The sequence below is a fragment of the Ammospiza nelsoni genome, chromosome 1 (assembly GCF_027579445.1).
Source record: "Ammospiza nelsoni isolate bAmmNel1 chromosome 1, bAmmNel1.pri, whole genome shotgun sequence".
In the NCBI taxonomy this organism is placed as follows: domain Eukaryota; kingdom Metazoa; phylum Chordata; class Aves; order Passeriformes; family Passerellidae; genus Ammospiza; species Ammospiza nelsoni.
Window position 1 is genome coordinate 132,939,887 of NC_080633.1, and position 26,526 is coordinate 132,966,412.

General features: G+C 39.0%; 1 protein-coding gene across 1 annotated transcript; it reads left to right on the plus strand.

Moving 5' to 3' along the window:
• VIRMA (vir like m6A methyltransferase associated) lies at positions 1-25,488 on the plus strand. The gene is made up of 24 exons (XM_059479572.1): positions 1-85; positions 2,665-2,780; positions 3,012-3,098; positions 3,481-3,529; positions 4,025-4,193; positions 5,085-5,207; positions 6,011-6,313; positions 7,193-8,345; positions 9,407-9,898; positions 10,645-10,799; positions 12,735-12,817; positions 13,284-13,377; positions 13,514-14,058; positions 14,633-14,868; positions 15,597-15,849; positions 17,400-17,617; positions 18,823-18,955; positions 19,535-19,687; positions 21,345-21,505; positions 21,761-21,857; positions 22,787-22,953; positions 23,107-23,438; positions 24,343-24,486; positions 24,943-25,488. The coding sequence occupies exons 1-24, from the start codon at positions 23-25 to the stop codon at positions 25,098-25,100; spliced, it is 5,484 nt and encodes a 1,827-aa protein (XP_059335555.1). The 5' UTR covers positions 1-22; the 3' UTR covers positions 25,101-25,488.
• The last annotated feature ends 1,038 nt before the right edge of the window (positions 25,489-26,526 follow it).

Consider the following 26,526-nt stretch of genomic DNA (forward strand, 5'->3'; position numbering starts at 1 on the left):
CGTCCCCCGCGGCCCGGCCAAGATGGCGGCGGATGCCGCCACCGAGCTGCTGTTCCTGGACACGTTCAAGCACCAGAGCGCAGAGGTAAAACGGGGTTCGGGTCCGCCTCTCCTCTCACCTCCCTTCCCCTCCTCTCCCTCCTCCGAGGCTGCTGCCGGCGCTCCTTTGCTTGCGCCGGGGCCTCCCGGGAGTGCGGAAGCCCCGCTCGGGCGGGCCCCGGCGGCGGTCGGGCGTGAGCAGCCCCGGGGCTGGTGCCTTCAAGCGGGAGCTGCCGCCTCCTTCCCGCCTCGCCCGACGCGAAGCCTGCCTCGAGCCGCTGTCCTGGCAGCCCGAGGCGCTGCTGGCAGGGGCGGAGGGTGGTGGGAAAGCAGCGGGGGTTTGGAGGTGGCGGGGAGTAGAGGCGAGCGGAGAACAAAGGGGATAAACGTGCTTCGAGGAGCCGATCTCATGGAAGAAGTTGACTTCTGAAGCGGCCGTGCCCTGCCGCTTGTGAGATTCCTGATGCTCTTGTATAGCTGATGACGAGGAGGGATATTTGTGTGTTTGTGAGATACTCCCTTAGATTTGTTCACTTTACACAAAATGAGTGTGTCAGGCCGTGGTAGATCGTGCAGATATTGCACTTTGAGGGTGTTGGGATCCTGAGCAGCTTTCAAACTGCTGATCTTGCAGCAGATTTGTCTGGGGCTGAGCTCCATGTGCCGTTCAGGGAGGAGGATCAGGACTGTTGGGGAAAAATGATTGTGTGCATGACAAAGGCGTTTCAAATTCATACAATAACTGGACTGCGTTTATGGATAGGCATTAAAGAAAGAAAATGGAGTATTTTGAAATGCAATGAAATGAAGTTGAAAAGTTTTTCAGGAATCTTCTAGCTGTCCAGATTAGCTAGGCCTAAATGTGTTTTTAATTCCACTATTTAGAACAGTGTTAGGTAGGGAGTGCTACTCAGTGTGGGTAGAAACAGTAGCCACTCTTATTCTTCTCCAGGACCCTATGTTCTCTTGTTGAACATTTTTAATATTTTAAAATATTTTTTTATCACTTCCATTCTTACCAGTGGCATTGTCCAAACCTGAACCTTAGTTGTGTTATGTGTTTCTTGAAAGCCTTTTTTATGTTACACTGCTGCTTCTGCCTTGTGGATTATGAGTGTTGCCCTGGAACTTACAGTTCTTGGAAAATACTGCTGTGGTTTTGAATAAAATTATTTATTTGGCTTAGCTATGCAGTTTAACTGCTGTTGAGTAGTTCTGATGTAGGGTCTTTTTTAATGTTTTGTAGGAGAAATGGGTTGAATTCACTTCTTGTTTTGGTGATGTTGATGCATGGCTGTTAGGACATAATCCAGCATCATTTAAAGAGGGATTTCTCTTTATTTGGTGGTGCTCCTGGGGATGAAGCTCCCCAGAGCAGCCCTTCCTCCAGAAATCTGAGTCTCCTGCATGACTCAGATGTTTTTTAGAGGCACAGATGAGCTCCCACAGCCTCAGTCCATGCAGGCTGCACTCAGCCTGTTCTGTTCGTGTGTCTGTGCTGCCTGTCCTAGCAGGATTCCTTTGGTTCCACCATCCAGCTTCTGACACACCTGCCCACAGGCCAAGCTGTTGTGTTGTGTGCTAAAAAATGTCTGCATCGATTTTTTAGAAGACAGTAACACGTGCCTAAAACCGTATCTTAAAAACTGTTTTTAAAATTCCACTTTGTCTGTTTCATTGCTTGCTAGCTTTCTAAAAATTTTAGTACTTGCTTTCTGCTGGTTTCATTGCTTTGATTGTAGTGAAAGAGATAAATTTCAACTGCAGATCAACTTATTTTTTTATTTTTCATTTTTTAGTTGTGTTAATAGACAGATGAGTGGCTTGTGTTTTTTTCCTATCAGTTTGCTGACTCAGCTTGCTAATTGGAAATGTGATTCTGAGCTTCTCTTAAGAAAGTCCTTATATGTTTACAATTGAACATGAAGTTACATGTATTGTTTAATGAGCATATATATGATAAAATGATGGATAAATGTAATAGGATGTAATGCAGTGAATTTAGTGAGAGAAGACGTCCAGCATTAATTATTTAATAGCTGCTCCATGGAAAGTCACTGTAAATTTGATAACTTTCTAGTTTGCTCAAACATCTTTTTGGAAAGTAGAAGAATTCTTTATCCTTGCTGTTTCTGTGTGGTAAACAGAAATGATAAGTGCTAAAGGTTTTCAGGTGTTGCAAAATTGGAAAAATGAGCATCATATGGAAATTTTGTACAGATTTTTGTACTTACTTTTGTAAGTCAGATGTACTGAATTACAGTATCGTTATAATTTTTAATATTATATTTGAAATATTAAATTTGATAATGTTTAGAACTACTTTCTGTCTGGAAAAAACAACCTGTTACTGTTAAAAAGATTCTTGCAAATTAAGGTAGTAAATTAAGTAAATAAACTTAATAGTAACACTTCCTATGAAAAAAATAGTGTCAAATATGTGAAAAAAGATGAGATTATATTAAAAACTATTTTTCTGTATAACAGTGTTTATCAGTGTTCAGCATTTTACAGAATTGAATTTTATTATTAAGATTGCTACATGTTCTGTTAGTAGAGAATACAAGTGCATTATGTGTTTTGTTTTTTTACATTTCCTGACTTTGCTTCCTCTTTGTTTTGCAGCAAAGTACCAATATTGACGTGGTTCGATTTCCGTGCGTGGTTTACATCAATGAAGTCCGAGTCATTCCTCCAGGAGTGAGAGCTCACACAAGTTTGCCTGACAACAGGGCTTATGGGTAAGTGACAGACACCAGGTATCAGATTCAGGAAAATCTTCCTCTTATTGTTTTGTTGAACTTTTGTATCTCAGTAGACCTTCCTACATAAAAATGTAAAATGTATTTATGTGTTTGCTGAATGTGTAATTATTTTCGGGCGTTCCTTAAACAGTACAATTTTGTGGTAGTCCTGCTTACTCTGATAAGGAATTAACATCTAATTTAATTTTACTTTCATTCTGTTCCTAGAGAGACATCCCCCCATTCATTTCAACTGGACTTGTTTTTCAACAATGTCAGCAAGCCAAGTGCCCCTGTTTTTGATCGGCTGGGAAGGTAAGTTCCTTCAAGATTAGTGTGTGACTTCATTATCTACCTTTTCTTCCTGAAAATTTTTATAGTGCAGAGAATGTGCAATATAAAATCCTGTATCTCCTATGAGTTTCAGGTTTACTTTGGATTTAGCTTGTGTTTTTATCCTTTTCCTCTGATCTGTAGGGAATGACCGAGGTTTATGCTAAAGTAAGAAAAATTTCTGTTATTTTTAAATTTACAGAGCCCATATATATTAATGCAAGGAATTCTGTAGAAAGAAGTGATTTTTATTTCTTGTATGTATTTGTTCAGTGTTTTATTGTTGACTTGTGTGATTAGTATTGCTGTGTTTTACTTCTGCTTTATATTAATGAAAAATGACCTTGTATCTTTCATTTAACAGCCTTGAATATGATGAAAACACTTCAATTATTTTCAGGCCCAATGCAAAGGTAATGCAGTGCGATTTAAACCTCCTCTTTCCCCCTGTCATTTAGGTGTAAATATGGTTTCATGTGGTGTGTTAGCACTGTATAAAGTGGTTTTTGTTTCAAACCTTATCCTAAAACCTCCTTGTAGTTTAGATACTCTTTAGAGTTTTCTTGTGGTTTTTCGTATTGTCTTTTGTTTTTTTGTTTGTTGGGTTTTTTTCATTAATAGGCTGTAGTGGATCCAGCATCTAGTCAATGTATGTACTGCAAGGAATTTAATGCTTTTGGAGAAAGATTATTTGTTGCAGTGATTGATGTGTTTAATGTGTTTTCAGTTTTCAAGATGTGGGATGAAGAGGTATTTTAATGTTGAATTTTTCTTTTGGCTTTTATGCAGATACAGATACAATGATGCTAGAGTAACTGTTTTGGAGTTGTGGAGTTGTCTTTAAGTGCTTTTTTTTTTTTTCCCTTCTTTTTTTTATTCCTTTTCTTTTTTTTTTGAAAAACCAACAGGTCAACACAGATGGATTGGTTCTTAGAGGGTGGTACAACTGTCTGACTTTGGCAATATATGGCTCAATTGACAGGGTAATAACTCATGAGAGAGAGTCACCTCCTCCACCACCCCCTCCGCCTCCACCTCCCCAGCAACAGCCTGGATTGAAAAGGAATCCAAAACATGGTGAGTCTTGGGAGAAGAAAGAGATTTTTTTTCTTTTACTAATCAGTGTTACAGTATCCCATGTGAAAAACAAATCCCCAAATCTTCCACATTTTAGATTACAGTGGCTTTCATTTTTCTTTGCTGTGTCTTTAGTTTCATATTTTTTTCTAGATTTATATTGAATGGCTTTAAGTAGGATCTTATCCAATGCTTTTATGAGAGTGGTTTATTTGATGTGTTGCTAGTTACTTTGGATGGTAAAAATGCAGTTTAACTTGTGTGAACTCATTGTAATGTAGCTGATTGGAATATTAAAAAAACTGATTAAAATATTATTAAAGTCATAAGAAAATTTCACAGTTGTAGTTAACTTTGCTTATCTGACTTGTGTAAAATACATTACACAGGAGTGCTCTGCGCTGGTTTTGGAACAACCATGAATAGACTCCACTGTCAAATTCCTGCTTCAGTTTTTGTTGTAGATTTAAAATTAGAACTATTGTTCAAAGTATGGCTGGAAGACTGAAAAATTTGCATACTATATGCAGTAAAAGACAATTGTAAACTGTAAAAACCAGTTGAGTAAAATGTGAACTTTTTTTTAAAGCAATTCAGATATTATTGATAGAGTTACAGTATGAGTAGAGTAATTGGCATTACTCATATAAGTTTTAAACGAGTATTATATTAAAAAAATAAGCTTATTTATTGATGTAGTTCTTGTTTACATCAAAAATTACTTCATCAAAAGTGACTTTAGAAAGTTGTCTCATGTAACGCAGAATATAGATAAAATAAAAGCTGGGCAATTGTGTTCCCCTGTCAAAAATAGCCCCGAAGCCCAAAAACTTTCTGCTTTTATTCCTGAGGTTTCATTAAATGCAAGTTTTTATTTTCCCAATAATATAGTTGATGGAGAGAAAGAAGACCAATTCAATGGCAGTCCTCCAAGACCACAGCCCAGGGGACCAAGGACACCTCCAGGCCCTCCTCCTCCTGATGATGATGAGGATGAACCCATGCCAGTGTCAGGTACAATGAGAAGAGACTGTGTTTTATTTGCTGCACATCACTGCTTAGAGGAGGCAGAATTCTGTGTTCCTGCCCAGTGTGAAGTTTCTTATCTGCTGTTACTTCTGCTGGACAGATTCAGTTTTAGGAAAGGGATTTGGAGAAAAATAGGCTTTGGGTTTGTTCATTTGCATCATTTTTAAAGATAGTAGATTGGGTATATTGGCTGTTAACCAATGCGCTGTTAAACATGCTGCTTGTGTTTTATCTGAGTGTTCTGTTGAGTCTGGTACCCATTGCCCTTCTGCATTGTTCTGCAGCATCTGCCAAGTTACCCAGTCTCTGTATTGCTCAGAAGTGCCAAGAACTCTTTGTATTCATAGTCTTGCTGAGCTAAGTGGTTGTGTTCAGTCAAATCACGAGAAGATTTTCAAGATGCTTTTTTTGCATCTGTAGTGTATGTGATGTAGAAACCTAAAAAATATATACTGCCATTAAAGACAATAAAATATTTTAGCAAAAAATAAAAGGAGAGCTGAGGAGAATCTCTTTTATTGTATGCAGAGGAAACATGGTGACAAAGGATGTGTAAAAAGCTGAGGTAGTTAATGACTTCTTTGCCTCAGTCTTTAGTAGGAAAAGCAGTTACTCTCCAGGCTGGAAGTCACATACAGGGAGCTGAATGAACCCTCAATAATCAAGGAGGGAATGGTCAGGCCAAGTGTATGGGGCCAGATGGGTCCTATTCATAGGGCCAGTCCTATTTAATATCTTTGTATTTCAGGAAAGTGCTCTTATTTCTGAAACTTTGTATCTGTTTTTAGTGGTTGGGGAAAAAGAAGATGATGTGGACCATAGGGAGGATTACTTTGAGCCGATTTCTCCTGATCGAACGTCTGTCCACCAAGAAAGCCAGTACTCGGACGATGGAGAAGTAGAGGAAGATCAGCCAGAGGAAGGGGATGATGATGATGATGTGGATGTTGAGGAGGAGGAGGATGAGGACGATGATGACGACGACGATGATGATGGTCATACAGTAGAGAGTATTGCTGATGAGGAAGAAGAAGAGGAGGAGGAAGATGATGAAGATGAAGAAGAGGGCGAAGAGGAGGAAGAAGGTGATGGTAAGTTGAAGAGTTTAGAAAAAAAAATAGAGGTTTATGACATTTTGATGGCAGTACCTTCATGAGTATGTGCAAGGGAACTGAATTTTTTTCCCTTAGTATCCTGGTTTAGGGCAAATTTGGGAGAAAACCTCCAAAGGGGGCCCTTCCAGACAGCAAACCCACACGGCCCCTCCCCTCAGCTGGTTTGGGAAGGATTCCTCAGAGAGAAGTGGAAAGAACCTGTTTATTTAACAGGCACAGCACCCCCACCCAGCGTCACCCTAGGACACTTGGTTATTGCAACATTGCCTTATTTGTGGTCCTGGCATCTCTCAAGAGCAGTATCTTGCTGTCGAATATTTATTCCTTTATAGTAAAACTTTCTATAAATAGAGGAAAATAGATACAGTTGTATAGGTGAGAATGAATATTCAATCTTGTTATGTTTTGTTTTAAAATGTAGGAAAGTGGTGAAAGACTATTTCTTAAGCAAAAACCATGTGAAGTAGTTTATATAATATATTTAATTGTCATCTTCTTGTGTTATTTAAAGATCCCACCCATGTCTATGCAGAAATTGCAGGCTAGAAGTGTTTTTATAGGTGCAATCACTGGAAGAAAATTGGACAATATAGTTGTAGTAATGTGTATTCTAGTTAAACTTCTTGGTTTATACATTCTTTTAAGTGACTCCATTATTTCATAAAAAATGCCTGTCAGGTGGGGCTTTCACTCATATCTTGACAGAGAAGGCTTTTTGTATGTTAGTGTGTGGTTGTTCTCTAGCTAATAATATTTGTGTAAAATGAATCACTACTTGTATTTGGAAGATATTCTCTGCAGTTATGAATTGGTTTATTCATAACTGATTTGGTAACTTAATCTTTCTCTTTTTAGGAGATGATGGCTATGAGCAGATTTCAAGTGATGAAGATGTAATTGCTGATCTAGAACGTGAAACATTTAAGTATCCAAGCTTTGATATTGAATATACTCCTGAGGATCTGGCATCTGTGCCTCCTGTGACATATGAACCTTTTGAAAAGGAGCTTGGACCGCTTTTATACTTCAGCTGCCCTTACAAGACTGTATTTGAAAATGAAGTTGCTAAAATAAAGGATCAAGACACAGAAAAAGAAAATTCGGGGGCAGTGGAAGGCTCAGTTAAATTAATTGAACTGTTGGAATTATATCAAGAGGAAAGGGGTGCAAAGTGGGTCACGGCATTAGAAGAAATTCCAAGTTTAATAGTTAAAGAATTGAGCTACCTGCTGGTGAAAGACACAAAGCAAGACTACATTACCCAGCTAGTAGACTGGACCCTGCAGGCTTTAAACCTTCAGGTGGCTCTCAAGCAGCCCATTGCTTTGAACGTTCGACAGCTCAAAGCTGGGACAAAGTTGGTGTCTTCATTAGCAGAATGTGGGACTCAAGGAATAACAGCACTCTTGCAGGCAGGAGTGATAAATGTGTTGTTTGAACTGTTGTTTGCAGATCATGTATCATCCTCCCTTAAACTTAATGCTTTTAAAGCGTTGGATAGTGTCATTAGTATGACTGAGGGAATGGAGATGTTTCTAAGAGGTGGCACAGATGTACATGAAAAAAGTGGTTACCAGAAACTCCTGGAACTCATACTGTTAGATCAGACTGTGCGAGTTGTTACAGCTGGTTCTGCAATTCTCCAGAAATGCCACTTCTACGAGATTCTGTCAGACATTAAAAAGGTGGTGGATCAGTTAGCAGAGAGCACTCCTCCTCTTCCTAATCACACAGAGCCAGAACAGGACCAGGACTTGGCAGGACTTGAAAGAACCAACCAAGAATATGAAAATGATGTGGAGGCTCCTATGGATATGGATCATCTTTTGGAATCGTCTAATATAAGCGAAGGAGAGATGGAAAAACTTGTTAGTCTTCTTGAAGAGATCTTCCATTTGATGGAAACTGCTCCTCATACAATGATTCAGCCCCCTGTGAAATCTTTCCCAACCATGGCACGCATTACGGGCCCTCCAGAAAGGGATGATCCTTACCCTGTCCTGTTTAGGTACAGCACTTGTGAATTCAATTGCTAGTGTGTTTCCACTAGCTTGATTGAAATTCATTTCAGGAGTGACTTTGAAATATTTCACTTAATTCTTTCTTGGAAGATTCTAGATTGTGGATATCAGGTCTGAGAGAGTTTGATAAGTTAATGTGCCTGTTATTTTGTTGGCTTTTGATCAACCTAGAATGCACCTAGCCTGAAGTTAACATCCTTATTACTCTTTTTTAATCTCCTTATTGCTGGTAATGTGCTCACCCTTCAGTTGCATTCGTAGATGCTGGCCAGTTATGCTTAGCGCTGTCCAGTTTGAAAGTGGTTGTAATTCTAGAGTGTTCCGTTTGTTATCTTTGAACACAACTATGTGTATGGATAAAATAGGTCTGGAATTCCTCAGTCTGGATGTTGAGGTGGCAAGATGCAAACTGGTCTCAGATTGATGAAAAAGTCATGCAGTTGTGTCACTGTGCTCACTTTCACAGCACAGGGAGAGGAGCTGAGGCTTGCCTGCCTTCAGCCAGTTAAAACATCTCATGGGTTCTTACTCTGTTAGCAAGTTTCTATCTAGAAAGTATTTCTGTAAATGCTGACAGATTTCTTTGGTAGCAGTGGTGTAGGTCATAGCTGAATATAGGCATCTACAGGCAAAGAGTCTTCAAAAATTGCCTGCTAGATATGCTGTAATGATTGATTTCCTAGCACATTTAAAACATTGAATCTGACATTGATGATGATTCAGATGCAGTAAATTTAATAAAATACAGTGTCCTGTTTTGTGTGTAGATATAATTGAGGTTTTTATTGTTTGAGTTTTTTTAATGGGGATCAGAATTTTAGGACTTATTTTTTGTAAATATAATAGCAATTACATTTTGTAAGGTTTAAATTTTTTACTGCTTTATAATTAGTTATTATTTCTCGTAGTCCACAGACCAATAAGTACTGAAGCTAGGAGGTACATAGTTTTATATGAAGTGTTGAAAAATATTTGTAGCAATTTGCTGATTATTTTCCTGATTTTGGTGTTTTGTTTGTTTGTTTTTTTTTTTTTTTTTTTTTTTCAGATATCTTCATAGTCACCATTTCTTGGAATGCATTACTTTGCTGCTGTCTCTTCCAGTGACAGGTGCACATCCAGGTGTGCTCCAGGCTATCCGAGATATATTGCGTTTCCTGGCACAGTCACAGAAGGGTCTTCTGTTCTTTATTTCTGAGCATGAAGCAACAAACTTGTTGGTTAGAGCACTTTGTCAGTTTTCTGACCCAGATCAAGAGGAAGGTCTGCAGTCAGATGGTGCCAACGAGGATCCTTTTGCCCTGTGGCTCCTGCATTCAACGCAGACGTTACAGTGCATTTCAGAATTGTTCTGCCACTTCCAGCGGTGCACAGCCAGCGAGGAGACTGACCACTCAGATCTGCTGGGAACACTTCACAACCTTTACTTGATCACCTTTAACCCTGTAGGAAGATCTGCTGTGGCTCATGTATTCAGTCTGGAAAAAAATCTCCAAAGTCTTATTACTTTAATGGAGTACTATTCCAAAGAAGCTTTAGGGTAATGTATGCATTTATTTATTTCCTTTAGTTTTTTTAATTTTAAAAGTATCTATCTTTTATAAATAATTCCATAAATCTAAAATTTCCTTTAAATCCTGATGTTTTTATTTAAAGCCAAAACAACTTTTGTATTACAAAGCATGTAATACAAAATCAGGCCTGTAATTTGTGTTCAAGTACTTAACACCCCAAATCTGTGTAGGTCATCAGCAAAGTTCTTGTAATATATGTAGAGCAAACTTTTGATTATGTGGAAAAATCAGTAGGTAGGGAGTTTTTATTCAAGCATAAAATGTTGTCTGTGAAACAAGTAAAAAGTTTGACTGGGTATGGAGAGTACTGCACACTACTCTGGGGTGGGAATCTCTCAATTCTTCAAGTTCTTGTAGATGTTAAATGCAGTCATTGTTTTCTCTGGACAGGCAGTTGTACTACTTTAGGTAGCAGTGATTTTAAAATGATTTGTGAAACAGATAGTTACATAAAAATATTTGCATGCCACTTGACTGGATCTCAGAGTTTGTTGATGCTGAAATTAATATGAATGTGTATAATGTGGCAGAACTTGTTCACTTCCCAAAAAATAGGAGGAAATTGTTTGGGTTTCTTTCATTGATAATTATATGGGGCAATCCTTGTTGAAGGTAAAAGTTCTGTAGGTAGATTTTAGGGGTCAAATAATGAAAATCTGACAGACATCCATTTGTGTTAGCTGAGATCTAAAGGAAAACCTTGTTGTTTCAGAGACTCAAAGTCTAAGAAGTCAGTGGCTTATAATTACGCCTGCATCCTTGTTTTGCTGGTGGTACAATCTTCCAGTGATGTCCAAATGCTGGAACAGCACTCAGCACCTCTGCTGAAGCTCTGTAAAGCAGATGAAAATAACACCAAGTTGCAAGGTATAGTGTGTGTAATTATCAACTGAATCGTTTGAATGTATAGAAGAAATATTTTTTATGTGAATAATTAGTGCTTTACAGTTGCCTGGCTTGGATAATGAAATTACTTCTGCAGTTGCATCTGATTAGTTGAGTCACTGAGATAATGTGCAATTTTTTTCTGTTAATGAGAGTTAAATAGGAAATACTTATAGTTAGTTTTTTTTCAAGTAAAATGGCTACCATGAATTCTGGATAATTACAGGAAAATTGAAATTATTCAAACTGTGTTGATAATAGGAGAGCAAATTTCTGTAGAAGTGGACTAACTAGTCAGTGAGCTGAGTCTTAGTTTTGTTTACTATTGCTATTGCTGTGGTTTAACCCCCACTGGACACTGAGTACCACACCACTGTTGCTCACCCTACCACCCACCCCAGTGGGATGAGGAAGAGAATCAGGGAAAAACAAGTAAAACTCCTGGATTGAGATAAGAAGTTAAATAATTGAAAAAAAAAAAAAAAGTAATACTAATAGTACTAATGATAACAATAGTAATAATTGTAAAAAAAAGAGGAGAGAATAGATAAAACCCAAGAAAACAAGTGATGCACAGTGCAATTGCCCACCTGCTGATCAATGCCCAGCCCCTCCCCAAGCAGGGATCATCCACTGCCAGGCAACTCTCCCAGTTTTCATACTGAACATGACATCCTATGGTATGGAATATCCCTTTGGACAGTTTGGGTCTGTTCTTCTGGCTGTGCTCCCTCCCAACTTCTTGTGCAGTTCCTCATTCACAGAGCATGAGACACTGGAAATCCTTGACTTAGGGTAAGCACTGCTTAGGGTTAGCAACAGCCAAATCATCAGTGTGTTATCAGTGTTATTCTCATGCTGAATCCAAAACACAGCACTGAACAACTAGGAGGAAAACAAGCTCTATCCCATCTGGAACCAGGACAGTGATGTAGTCTGTCAGAGTCTTTACTACTAAAGACTCTGGGACTGTTTCAAGGCACCTAGGCCAGCTGACATGGAATAGTCCATGTTACCCTATTACTCCATCTTTTGATGTCCAAGCTGTGTCTTGGTGTCTTCCCAGCTTGTGTTGACTTACAGATCAGGCCTGGGACGCAGAAAGATCCTGCTGGAGACTATTCTGACCCCTGAACATTGAGACTCTGATGTCCCAAGTTGTGCTCTGCACTGGTTAACCCACTCATATAGACATACCAATAATCTCTTCCAAAATTTAAATGCACTGAAAGAAATCAGGGTTCTTCAAAGTTTTAGTTTAAATCTCTCCTCTTCATGCTCTTATTTTTGCTCCTCACCTGACCACTTTATGAGAACCAGATCTAGCTTCTGGAACCAAATAATGAAATCAGTCTGAGTCATCAATTTATATGCACTTGATCTTAATGTTTTTGTAAATGTGTTCAGGAGTAATGGTTTTTAAATCTTTAAATGTCTTATCTCAGGAATTTGGGATTTTCAGGTTGTTCTAGACTAAGAGAGAGACTGATAATCTGTAACGACTTCTAGCATGAGTGAGTGCAGGGCAGAGGTTGGCTCTAATTGGGCACTTAATAGAAGTTTTGTGCTTAGTTTGTAATAACCTGTGCTTTACATTAAGGGGAATGTGTTTTGGTTCTTTTCTTTAGCTTACAGTGCCCCTTAGTGTCTTTTGTAAAAAATAATCTGATTACAGATAATGAGATGAAAATTTTCTTCAGATTGACTTGAGCCAAATTTTGTCAGTGTGCATAATATATATTGCCTGTTCTGGAGTTCTGGTTTTGTTGATGCTTTTCAGCTGGCTACAGCTGTGCTAAATGCCCCACAAATTTTGCACTTGGCTTTAGTGCCTATTGTGTAAATTAGGTACATTTTGATTGGAAAAGGTTTTATGATCATAAATTCTCTGACTTAAGTCTTTTGTTTTTTCCCCAGAGCTCAGCAAGTGGCTGGAACCTTTGAAAAATCTTCGATTTGAAATAAATTGTATTCCAAATCTTATTGAATATATCAAACAGGTCAGTAAAATATAGGTCGATGTTATCTTTATTTATGTTCTATAAGCTTAGACCTTTTGTAATCTGATGTTTTGTCTTAGATATGTACTAACATATTTAAAAATACATACTGTTATCCAAAAGAGATGTTTCTATTAAAGCTTATGATCTAGGCTGGGTCTTGCATTGTTATATTTATTGAAACGAAATCTAAGGTAAATATATGATGCAAAGATCTAATTATTTAAATCTTTGAGCTTCCTGTAAAACACAATGCAAATGTTGTTGCTCTTTTTTTTAGTTTCTGCCTTAATTATGACTGCTTACCAAAAGGTGAAATAGTTAAACTTAAATTTTGTGACACACAGTAACTAAATAGAGAATTTCAATTCTGTAGCATGAGTATACTGCAGCAAGCGGTATACTCATGAAGTCCTTCCTTGTAATACAGGCTCATTCCTTTTTTCTTTTTCTTTTCTCCTAAAAGAATATTGACAGTTTGATGACTCCAGATGGAGTTGGTCTTCCCACTGCACTTCGTGTTCTCTGTCATATTGCATGTCCACCGCCTATGGTAGAAGGTATGGCTGATGGATTTGTACAGGTTAAAGTACAAATCTTAGTTTTCTGAGTCTTCTACTTAAACCTGACTAAAGTGTAACTGTGATTGCCCAGGAGAAATTAGAAATACAGAAATATTATTTCTTTTCTGTACAGGTCAACAGAAAGACCTTAAGTGGAATCTTGCAGTTATTCAGCTCTTCTCTTCCGAGGGAATGGACACCTTCATCCGGGTGTTACAGAAGCTGAACAGCATCCTTATTCAGCCTTGGCGACTCCATGTCAACATGGGCACCACGCTGCACAGAGTCACTACTATTTCCATGGCCCGCTGTACACTGACTCTGCTTAAAACAATGCTGACAGAGCTCCTGAGGGGAGGCTCCTTTGAATTCAAGGACATGCGTGTTCCTGCAGCACTCGTTTCCTTACACATGCTCCTCTGCTCTATTCCGCTCTCAGGCCGCTTAGACAGCGATGAACAAAAAATCCAGAATGACATTGTTGATGTCTTACTGACTTTTACACAAGGAGTTAATGAAAAACTTACCATTTCTGAGGAAACTTTGGCAAACAATACTTGGTCTCTAATGCTGAAGGAAGTTCTCTCATCAATTTTGAGAATTCCTGAAGGCTTTTTCTCTGGACTCATACTGCTTTCAGAGTTATTGCCTCTTCCACTGCCCATGCAGACTACTCAGGTATAACCGAGATGTATTCAGTTTTTAAAGAATTTTTATTACTTATATATAACGCTTTGACCATTTTTGTAGTGGTGGAAAGAACAGATGTGTGAAAGGATGAATTAAAGTTGCAGTAAAGCATTTGGGCTCGCACAGACTCTTTGTAGATAAGTCTTTTTCAGCAGAAACAAAATTGGTATTATTTGGAGCATTTTTCCTAAGTTAGCAGTCATATGTTGTTCTTTTGTCACTTGTGAGATTATCTAGACTCCTGTTCTGTTACTTAAATGACTGTCTCTGAAGCTTTTAATTTAACTCTGAATGCTGAACTTGGTATATTAAGGCTCTTCTTTCTTTTGTCACGGATCTTGAATTTGTTATCTTTATTAAGTAGCATAAAAAGTGTGGCAATCCATGCTCCTGAAAGAATACCTAATTTGCTGGCTCATGCGCTGTCATCTGGTGACAATGAAAATGGCATTCCAGATTTTTAATGAAGACAGTAGTCGTACTTTGTTTATACATTGTGATAGAATTCAGATTTTATCATAAAAATTGACAGGAAGAACCCTCGTGCCCTTCTGTTGTGCAGGTAATTGAAGCCCATGATATTGCAGTGGCACTGAACACCAGGAAGCTGTGGAGCATGCACCTCCACGTGCAGGCCAAGCTGATCCAGGAGATCGTTCGCTCTTTCTCCAGCTCGTCCTGCCAGCCCATTCAGCACATGTTGAGGAGGATTTGTGTTCAGCTCTGTGACTTGGCTTCACCTACTGCTCTGCTCATCATGAGGACAGTATTGGATCTAATTGTAGAAGACCTGCAAAGGTATTTTTGTTTTCTCTTGCAAAGATTTTGTTGATGAACTGTTAAATTCACCTTGCTTCTGCACAGTAGATTTAGCAGGAGGAAAATACTTTTGGAAATACTATGCATTATGGGCTGAACAAATTCTCATTCCAGTGCTGTATGCTGTTGTGTCCTGATAATGCTTAAGGTTGCCAGAGAACCAGCTCATACCTCTAGGTTTTGATGTAGACAGTTTCATGTTGCATGTTTATGGTAAGTATTTCAGGAAGATTTTCTTCAGGTTGGCTTTGCAAAGCCTCATCTTTCCTATAAAGAGCTTTTAAGGACCTGTATGACATAAATAAGAAGAGCAGGCCTGTAAAGTTTGCTGTACTGGGATTACATATGTGTTATAGATGTTTGTAAACTAGTGGAAGTTGAATGATACAGGTTCAGAGGGTTTTGAAACTGAGTGCTCTTTCTTTAAAACATAATTATCCCATTAGATACTGTTTACATAACAGCATATTTATCTTATGCAATTAGATACCCTACAGTATATTAAATGCACAGTAGATTAATTAATGATGTGACCAGAAGTTCTTTAGTGAAAGTTGAGCAGTAAGTAAATGGAACTGTAAGTTTAAGTATGCAAACTAGGTGAATTTTTTCTAAAATGCAGAATTATGAGTCCTGTGATGGTTGTTTTTATAGTTTCTTAGCTCACTTTAAACTAGCTTTTTCACAGTGCACTGATACCCTTTCAGCAACACAGAAGACAAAGAGAAGCAGTACACTGGACAGACCACTCGACTGCTTGCTTTATTGGATGCCCTGGCTTCACATAAAGCTTGTAAATTGGCTATTCTGCATCTTATCAATGGAACTACTAAAGGAGATGAAAAGTATGGAGAGGTTTTCCAGGAGCTCTTGGCTTTGATGCGATCAGCTGGGGACAATGTCACTCATCAGCAGTGTTCTGAATATGTAACTTCCCTTTTGCAGTCCCTCTGTGATCAGGTATTGGCTATATTTAATGCATAATGTGTGTTGATTGTTGTAGGAGAGAAATTAAATGAGATTGTTTCTTAATTACCTCTCTTTTTCCAAAATTAAAAAAAAATAACATTGTTAAAACACAAAAAGTGTGCATGGTTTAGGCTAGTTTGGCAGATATGCTGCCTTCTTGCTCTTGAATGTGAATACTTTCCATTTTATGACATGTCTTCTGCATTATGTGCACTGTTCTGGCAGCTCATTAGAGACCAGAAACTGAATGGCACAAAGATTTCCTGTCCCATCAGCTGAGAGAGGGATACCATTTCTCTTTGTGGGCCACTGACAAAACTTGAGTTGTCACTGTTCACTTCTTACCTAGTTAAATAAATATGTATCTCTTAGTGATCTAACTGAAACCTCTTGAAAATGTATTCCAAATATAATGATATGTATGCTATGCTGGTACTGTAGAACTCCTCCATTAAAAAAAAAAAAACAGAAGTTGGTAGAGCAAGGTAAGAAATGCTCGTTGAAAGTTGATTCATAGACTGGCCCTGTAGTTTTTAATTAATGTGTGCACAGATTTGCATGCCATCATTTGTCTCACTAGTGCATGTATTTATTTGATCCAGTGCTTCCTCAGTTACACAAAAGACATGTGGATGTTGTTGGTCAGTAGAGATAATCAGCCATTTGCATATAAACAAGATATCTCTATCCATACAAAATCGTTGGGAAAATTGATCTTATTTTATTTTATGTAAAACACGGAAGTGACAGAAGGTCCTAAACTTCATAGGTGGTGTCTGCAGCCTCTTAGTTTTCACAGAACCTTAGAATCAAAGCATATCTTGAATTGAAGGGGACCCATAAGGATCATCAAGTCTAACTCCCCACCCTTCACAGGAATATCTAAAACTAAACCATGACTAAGAGTGTCATCCAGATGCTCTCTGAACTCTGACAGGCTTGGTGCCTAATCACTTCCCTGAGGACCCTGTTCCAGTGACTGACCAGCCTCCCAGTGAAGAACCTTTTCCTGATGTCCAACCTGAATGTCCCTTGATGCAGCTTCATTCCATTTCCCTGTGTCCTGTGGCTGGTCAGCAGAGGGAGGAGAGCACCTGCCCCTCTCCTGTTCCCTTAAGGCACATGTAGATTGCTGTGAGGTCACCCCTCAGCATTCTCTTTTCCAGCTGAACCAGCCAAGGAACTTCAGCCTCTTTGACCAGTGTTTAGAGATTGAGAGACACATTGACTACCTAGGCAGGAAACTGTGTATGTTTATCCAGTGACTATTGGGCTTTAATTTTAGCTCTGCTACAATATTTCAGAATTTGAAGCTTTTATGTTTCAGAAATAAATAATGGTTTGTAACCCTTAACAGGACTGAACAAAAAAGATATTCTAGATTAGTATTTTGCTGGTCACTAATAACTGAAAAACTGGAATAAGATGATAGAGGGATAGTGAAAGAACCCAGTGCTTCTGACTTCATGTATGTATGGTTTATATTTACTGCAGGCATATAGAATGCATTTTTACTCTATGTATAACAATAATTCTTTTAGGATATTGCACTTATTTTACCAAGTTCATCAGAAGGCTCTGTGTCTGAATTAGAGCAGCTTTCCAACTCCTTACCAAGCAAAGAGCTGATGCCCTTAATTTGTGACTGTCTGATGGAAACATTAACGAATTCTGACAGCAGTTACAGCTGTCTGCTGACATGCATCCGAACAATGATGTTCCTTACAGAGCATGACTATGGCTTCTACCACTTGAAGAGGTATGGTATTTTATGGTATCACTGACAACTTAAAATTATTTTAAAACTGTAGTGTGGAATTTTTTACATGTTTAGTCGAAAATGTTGAGGATAAGGCATCTAAGCTTTTGTTTGTCATTGGGGCTTCCGTATTTTACTCAGTATTTTGGTCTTCCTTCACACTCTGAATAATTTCTGCAGTATGCATATGGAAGCATGAGTTTCAAGAAGGAGACAAAGCATTTGAAACAGGTTTGTACACTCTGTTTCCCCACTCCAAGGCTGGAGGATTAGAATGAGATGTAGTGTTCTTGTTCTTTCCCTTTTGAGACACTCAAAAATTTCTCATCTGGAACACTAGAGAACTGTCTGTAATTCCTGTCTTTTTAGGGGATTCAGTTTGCACTTCCCCGAGTGTTCTGATCTCCAGACAATTAAGGCTTTAGCAATTAGTTGGTTTTTTTTTCCACACTATTTTTGTTCACTCACTTTGAACAGAATATATATGTATTGGACAACATGTTGTTTTGCTACTTGATTCTTTGTCCTGTATTTGGACCTGTTTCTGTTTGCTGAAGTTGAAGTGCAGAGGCAAAAAGGTGAGGTTTGCAGAGAGAAAAAGGAGCCTTGTCAATATAAGGTGGTTCAAAACACTTTACAAGTTGTGGATGCAAGAAGCCATAAAACCACCAATTAAAAATTAGCAAGTTACAGATGCTGTTCTCGCATCTTAGAGATGCTGGATCCCATGTGTCCAGCTGTCAGCTTCAGTGCACAGCCTTGCTATTTCTGTTCATGTTGCCTTTACAGTTTGTTTTCTGCAGTTAGGCATCAGGGGATGGAGTGAAATTGTAGCTGCAAGCATGATCCTGCTTCATACATAAGGTCCTTGTGCAAGCACATATTTCTGTACTTCAGTCCCTTTTCTGCCAAAGATGAAATTGTGATGTCTTGAATGTTTCGGAGCTAGTATATATAGCTGTATATATATATAGTGCACTCTGAAATATCTGCAGATGTTCTCACCAGACAGTACTGGTGAAAACAGGAGTCCAGTGTGGAGAAAATAATGAAGCTCCAGCTTTGTAATCAAGGCTGAACTTGATAATTGTAAAATTTGCCAGGTTTATTTTGCATATATGCCATTTTCTTCTAACCAGTTATGGTGGAACAGTCAGAGTGTATGTACTAACAAAGATTTTGCTCTCTTTTTGTTTTAAAACCAGCTCTCTAAGAAAGCACAGCAATGCTCTGTACACTGTATTGAAGCGAGTGATAACTAGTTTCAGCAAAGACACAGGTGAACTGGCCTCTTCATTTTTGGATTTTATGCGACAGATTCTGAACTCTGATACGCTGGTAAGCAAATATGTATTGAATGCTTGAACTCAGCTGCATTTTCTGAAATCTGCAGTGTGAGACGCGCTCAGGAACAATTATTTCAGAAAGCAGTTGATTCTGCAGATTGCTGGGTGGGGCTTTTCCATCAGTAATGTTAGTGCCATCTTTAGTTTTTAATGAAATGTGTGAAAGCTGGGCAGGGATGTATGTTTAGTAAGCAAGAGGGGTTTTCAGGAGGAAGAAAGGCATATTTATTCACACTGATTTCCTAAGTGAATAGTGTGCTCTGGTGTCCCACTTTTAGATTCACAGCATCCTGTTAGAGAGCTGCTGTACTGATGTGTAGTATAGAAAAAACTATAGAATCTGTGATACAGACCTCATCTAGTACAGGAAAGGGTTGCATTCATCTTGATGCAGTATATAAACTTGCTTGTTGAAGTGTACTTTGTTAAAATAATTTACATCATATATTTTTAAATCAAGAGAACTCATTTTGCTAATTTGCTCTAATGTGTGTTAGAATTCAAAGGGTTTTGCAGTCCAGAAGTGCTGAACGTTTATGAGTACTCGCTCCCTAACTGTCAAATATTTTAGGGATGTTGTGGAGATGATGGAAGCCTTATGGAAACAGATGGATCCCATTCAGGCAGAACGCTGGGTCTTACCACTGCAGAGTTAAAACATCTACTACAAAACAAAGAAGAAACCCCAGAAAGCCTGCTTCTTGATCTGGAGAAACATGTTATGGTAAAAGAGTTCAAATAATCAAGTTGATATTGCAGTTTTCTGTTAGCACATCCTATTAGCCAGGCAGTTGATGGCATCATGGAAGGCAGCACATACCTACAAGCAAAGGGTGTGGGGTAGTGGTGAAGCAGATTGTTAATGCAATACACAGCAGGAACCCCAGCTTAGCAGTGGCTCAGTGTTACTGGTGACTGGTAAGTGGAATTAATACTCGGGGCTGGATATTGCTGGGCGTTTTCATCTGAGGCCTGAACAATGGATACCTTTTCAGTGAGTTTGTGGATGCCAGTAGGATGGGGGGAGTGACTAATCTGACATACAACAAAGCCTCAATCCAGAGAGATCTCAGTAAGTGCTTTAGGATTGCTTTAGCAGAAAGTTTGTGTGGTTCATTAGGAAAAATGCAAATGTCTGCAGTGAAAGCAGGATAGTCCCATGCCTCGTTGCAGGCTGGGCTGACAAGGGCTGGGTGGTTGTGTTGGTTGATAGGTTACAGGTGGGCCAACAGTGAGGGGTCACTAGAAACAGGTGAGTGAGTGTGTTCTCAGCCATCCTGGAAGGAGCATGGTCAGCACAGCCAGGGGCCTTGTGTGTGTGGCTGCTGAGCTCTCATGTGAGTGTTGTGTTCACCTGTGACCAGCTTTGCCCTCTCACCAGTTCTAGAGAGACCTGGGGAAACTGGAGAGGGTTCCACCAAGGTGCTCAGGGACCTAAAGAACATGTGCTAGCTAGAGAGGAGGAAGAAGCTGGGCTTGTTTAGCCTGGTGAAGAGGGCTCAGGAACTATTTCACAGTTTGCCACAGCTGTTTGGGAAAATATTAACAAAGATGGTGGAATCAAACTTCTTTTGGTAATTCCAGATGATAAATCAAGGGGCAATACCCCCAGATTGGGGCTTCAGAGGTTCAGGTTGACATTAGGAAACAAAAAGTTACCCACTGAGAGAGAAGGAGAGTGAAGCACTGAACAAGTCAGTGGGGCTCTGGGCTCTGTGACTGGAACTTTTTTTTAGACATGACTGGATAAAGTTATGGCTGACCTGACCTGGCTTTGATGATAGTCCTGCTTCAAGCTGTGATGGTGTGGACTGGACTAGAGGACATGCAGAATTCAATGCATCCAACTTTTCTGTGATTATAATTGCAAACTTAACTCTGATATTCAGAGTGATTCTGTGTACCTGATGGCAGCCATGCAATAGATATCTAATTTAAGAGAGTCCATGAAACAGCTGCTCCACAGCTGTTGATCACAAATGCCTTTCAAGTGCTTTATTCCCTCCTGTCCCTTCCCTGGCTGCCTACATCTATTAACTAAGAGATTAAAAAGCCAAAGTTGTTCTGAATGAGGAACAGCAGACACAGGACATTGGAATGCTTTAATAGAGAGCTTCTTAAATAAAACCCGGCATAGTGTCTTCCTTGGGACTGTTATAAAGGATATTGCATCAGTTGGGAATGGAACCTAGGTGCATGGTATGTTTAGTACCACACCTAGGAGCTTTCTGCTGTTGTTTGTGTACTCAGGTGTCTTACTTTCACTATTTGTGGCTGGGTAGACTGTTGTATAGTAACTCCACCTTTTTTAATAAATAAGCAAAACATTATTCCTTCTGTGCAGAGGGGAGAAAATTCTGATTTGTTCTGTGTTGACATAGGATCATTCTAAGGAAGATGATGGCCTTGAATCCTTACTGGACAACATTGTTGGAGTAAGGCAGATGTTGGAGTCAGCAGGTGATTCTTGTCCACTGAGTGACCAAGATGTTGAGCCTACTCTTTCTGCACCAGACTCTCTTCAGAACTTGTTTAACAACAGGTAAAATGGTTGAGTGTGTCAGCAGTGATTTATTTGTGAAAACTGAGTATTTTATGCATACGTAAATGAAGTATATTAAAAACAGGATCTAAAGAGCACTGTTGTCACTACTACCCACGAGTCCCAGTGTATCTAATGTCATGTGAGTATCAAGAGTAGGGCAGCAGTGTTCACCCCGGGTCCTGTGGTGCTGTGTATGCTTGCAGGTGGTTGTGGTTCATAACCAAGCAGGCCTTTGGCCTTGTTCTGTTGTAGGACTACGTACGTGTTGGCAGATGTGATGGATGACCAGCTGAAGTCCATGTGGTTCTCACCCTTTCAGGCTGAAGAAATAGACACTGACCTAGATATGGTAAAAGGCTTCATTAGTGTATCTGAAGTGGTTTTAAAAATGAGGGTTAATCTGAACTAGTAGCATCAGAAATTCATGTGGCCAAATGGATTGTTTTCCTGAGCTCACCTTTCTAACTTGACCCAGATAGAGAGGTTCATTTGTTAAAGGGGTTATCAAATGCTTTCAGATTGACTTGGAAGCTGCTACAAAATTGGGATCTTTTGCAGTACCCTAGGGGAACAGTTGCTGTGTCAGTCTTAAACTGCTTTTGCACTGCTCTTGAGGCTTTTCATCAGTTTGTATTAAAGGAAGAAAATAATGTTATTTAGTTTCTTTTCCTTGCTTGTCTTCTGTCATTGCAGTAATATCCACAAGAGCCTCATAGGTTCACTTTTTTTTATTTAAATATTTGCTCTGAGGTAACAGAAGGGGGAAACGTGGCAGTAGTAAATGAAACTACCTGCACAAAAGCTTTTCAGAGTTTTTGAAACTTCTGGATTATAAACTTTAATGCTAATAATGAAAAATACAGTAACATTCTGAGTTTTTTAGAACTAAGGAATTGGCAGTGTCTTAATTTCTTGTGTGAGAAACAATCAGTTTCTGTTGACTTCATTGCATTAATTCCTTTTTAGTTTTACTTTTAAAATTTACATTCAAAGATAGTTGTGTTTTAATTTCCTTAGCAAAACCAAAACTGTATAAAAGTGACATTAATAAATTTATAGAGCTCTTATCTTAAGCAAGAGAATTTTCAACTGTGGGTCATTAAGTGGCAAGATAGGTGTTCATATTTGAGAGCTATGCCCTTCACTCCTTTTGTGTTCAGATATGTCAAGATAATATTGCTGCAGCTGTGCTGCGGTTTTTGTTTTGTTACTGCTGCTCTTTTTTTTTTTTTTTGGAGGTGCTAGTAATGATTTTTTGATTAAATTCTCTCTTTGAAGGTAAAAGTTGACTTAATTGAACTGTCAGAGAAGGGCTGCAGTGACTTTGACTTGCAGGCTGAATTGGAGAGGTCATTTTTGTCAGAACCATCATCTCCTGGACGCACAAAAACCACAAAAGGGTTCAAGCTTGGCAAGCACAAGCATGAGACCTTCATAACTTCAAGGTAAAATGAACTTAATGAGTTAACAGTGTCTTTAGCGTTGATTTGTATGTTATCAAATGTCAGATACCTTTCAAATTGCATCTCCAGTATGGAGAATGCCTGACCATCAGTAGTACAGTGTTACATTAACTAAATCATGGTTTGTCACGACAGTGGGAAATCTGAGTACATAGAGCCTGCAAAGAGAGCTCATGTTGTGCCACCACCCAGAGGAAGAGGAAGGGGAGGATTTGGACAAGGAATTCGACCACACGATATCTTCCGTCAGAGGAAACAGAACACAAGCAGGCCACCCTCCATGCATGTGGATGATTTTGTGGCTGCAGAGAGCAAAGAAGTGGTTGCTCCAGATGGGATACCACCAGCCAAAAGGCCACCAAAAGTGTCACAGAAGATTTCTTCGCGTGGTGGATTCTCAGGGAACCGTGGAGGACGAGGAGCTTTTCACAGTCAGAACAGGTTCTTTACACCACCTGCTTCAAAAGGTGTGTTGGTTCCTGTATTAGAACTGGAGTAGATGCATGCTAAAATTGCTTCAGTAATACTAACCCAATTTCCTAGCAGTATATCGTCCCCCGTGTGAGATCTTCCTGAGGCAGTGTTGTTGCAATGAGTTGTTTAGCACCAGGAAAGGTTCTCTTGAAGGTGAGAACCTCCAAAATTGTAGATAGCTAATTTGAGAGAGGCCATTAAACAACTGCGTCACAGCCTGTTGATCACAAATGCCTTTCAAGTGAAACAAGGCTGTGAATTCCCATGCTGCCTTTCTGCCTCTCTTTTACAAAAGGAGTCAGCTGTTTCAGCAACTCTTGGAGTGCTTCCCTGCCTTTTGTGACATGTAGTTACTGAGATCAAGCACCACAGTACATATTTGGGTTAAAATGAGGGTTTGGAATAAAAGGATGGAAGATCCTGACAGGAATACGATGCAGTCTTCAGTGAACCTGGAGATTGTAACCTGCAGAGTGTTAAATTTCTTTCATACATAGTCAAGATTGCATTCCTTTTCCTTCCATCCCATAATTAGGGCAAGTCCTTGCAAAGTAGAAACAGAAAATACTTCTATTCATAAAGTTATAAATACTAGAATTTATTTCACCACAAAATCTGAAAGTATAAGAGTTGTCTTGATACGCTAGATAATGTGAATTCTTTTCAACTTGAGTCCTTGCCTGATAAATAGTTCGGTTCCCTCATTCTGTGCAGAATAACTTGTAGACTTCAAGTTGGAATACTGCAGGTATGTTGATACAGAGTATCTTTATCTATTTGAATTGTATAAATATTATGTTACCACCCTGAGTATTGTGAAGATTCAAATGGCAAAAAAAATCCCCAAACCCAGTGATGTTTGCTCAACAGTGCGTTGGTTTTTCTCTCCCTATCTAGGAAATTACAGTCGTCGTGAAGGTGCTCGAGGCTCAAGTTGGAGTGCACAGAGTACGCCCAGGGGAACCTACAATGACAGTAGAGGTGGTCAAAGCAATTTTAACAGGGGTCCACTGCCACCACTGAGACCATTAAGTTCAGCAGGTACATGGTATTCATATGGGCATCGAACTATAGAGAATTCCTTGAATTTCATTTTTGCTTTACAAATGAAACCATGCAAGGATGCTGCAGACACCTTGAAATTCAGCAAATGTTTTAAGCATATATGAACAGTTGTCAGTGAGACCATGTCAAATGCGCGCTTTCGTACGAGCTGCCCTGTAACCCATAAAACTTGCTGAATTGAACACTTGATCGCAGAATCTTAATTTTGCACTCAGACTTTTGTCATTCGATTCTCTTCGTACCTCCATGGTAATCATAGCGCAATTAAAGCAGCAATGCTTGCCTAAAAGAAAAGTGAAAATTAAAAGGAGGAAACAGACACTGTTTGTATCTCATCCTGGTTTTGTTTCTTACGCTTTGGCAGCAGCTACTCCGCCTAGGGCTTTTTTTTTTTTTTTTTTTCCAACTGAGTATACTTTTCTTTGCTTTAAGGCTACCGACTGAGTCCTCGCGATCGTGCGTCCAGAGGCCGTGGAGGAATTGGACCGTCCTGGACAAGTGCTAATAGTAGTAGCAGTGGTGGCTCAAGAGGGAAATTTGTTAGTGGAGGCAGTGGAAGAGGCCGTCATGTACGTTCCTTCACACGATAGAATAAGACCCAGTGGTGGAACAGCTCAACCTTGTGGACTTCTGTGAAGATGACAAAGAAAGCAGCGTCACTAACGGACCAATTCAGTTTCTGGTATCTGGAGGACACCAAGAGAATATTTTTGTCCGAAGAAAAAGCTTTTGTTTGATACAAGAATTGAAATTTCAATAAAATTCAAGACTTTTTGTGTACAATTGTAAATTTTTTGTTCCTTTTGAAAGAATGTTTCCGTTTTTTTGTGGATTTCAGTAGACTATACTCAGTAAAGCACCTCTTTCAGTTAAGACTTGAAGAACTTCTTAAATATTCATTGTGCCAAAAGAAAGGTGCAAGTGTTTTGTGTGTGACTTATTACTGCAAGAAAATTAAAAAATATGTATGTAAGGCAATTTTGTTTTTTTTTTTCTCTCAGGTTTAGAGCCATTAGTCCTCTTTTCCTTTGTTACTTTATTAGCCAGTCTGGGTTATTAATCAATGAGGTGTGTCTGCCAGGAGGTGCAGTAGCCAGTGATGGAAGGAAGAATAACTGAAAATAATTAATCTGTTAAAGTATACAAATGTCAATGTAATTTATGTAGGTTTTGTTGTACATCTTGGGAAACGAGATTAGAAACTTCTAAGTCCCACACCAGGTAAAATTTGAATAAAGTCTGTCACTAACTTCAGGAAGAATAAGTCAACATTCCATCATTTACTTTACAACTCCATCTCATGCATTAGGAGGACAGGAGTTATTTGACTGGAAAGCAGCATATACTTTCAGTTAAAAAGTAAATACTCATACCCTTAGAGTACCTGGAGTTAATTTGTTCCCTCCCTCTCTGCCTAACATAGTTGAGAAGAGGGCAGAGAGACAGGTGTGTAACCTGAGCCAACATGTAGTCTATAAAGAACTGGAGTTTTGTTCCTGTGATTAGACTGAGATACAGTGCAAAGAGAAGAAGGAGGAGTAGGAATTCATAAAGAAATATCACTACTCGATTAAATTCTGAATTAATTTTCATATTGAATTCAGTGAAGTAAGGTTTTATGTGTTTGCATTCCTTTGGGCTCCGTGGGTTTCATAGAATTAACAGATTTTCAGTAGCCATTGCATTTTTGGACAGGGTGGCATAGCCTAAAGGCCACATGCAATATTTGCAAATGAGCTCCACTGTAAGACTTAGTTTGATTTTCACTTATGCTTGGTCTGTTGACACTACAGAAGTGCTAAAGAGGGGTCTTACTCAAATACTGCCCGTATCGTATTTCAGGTGTTTCTAAAGTATGGTATTATGTTAAATTGACATTTTTTTTACCTCTATACTGCCTGACTAAATTAAGTAGGTTTTTCATTTGATAGACAGAACGCCCCTATAGCTGTATTTTTCCTGCATGGAGACTCTGAGACTGTCCCACTGCCTGGGAGGTGATTGAATAACCAGTGA

Bases quoted from the DNA above. Each gene is read 5' to 3' on its own strand.
- VIRMA (XM_059479572.1), top strand. From the start codon at position 23: ATGGCGGCGGATGCCGCCACCGAGCTGCTGTTCCTGGACACGTTCAAG. The intron at 10,800-12,734 runs GTATAGTGTGTG...TTTTTTCCCCAG, and splicing joins AAATAACACCAAGTTGCAAG to AGCTCAGCAAGTGGCTGGAA. The intron at 15,850-17,399 runs GTATTGGCTATA...TAATTCTTTTAG, and splicing joins TGCAGTCCCTCTGTGATCAG to GATATTGCACTTATTTTACC.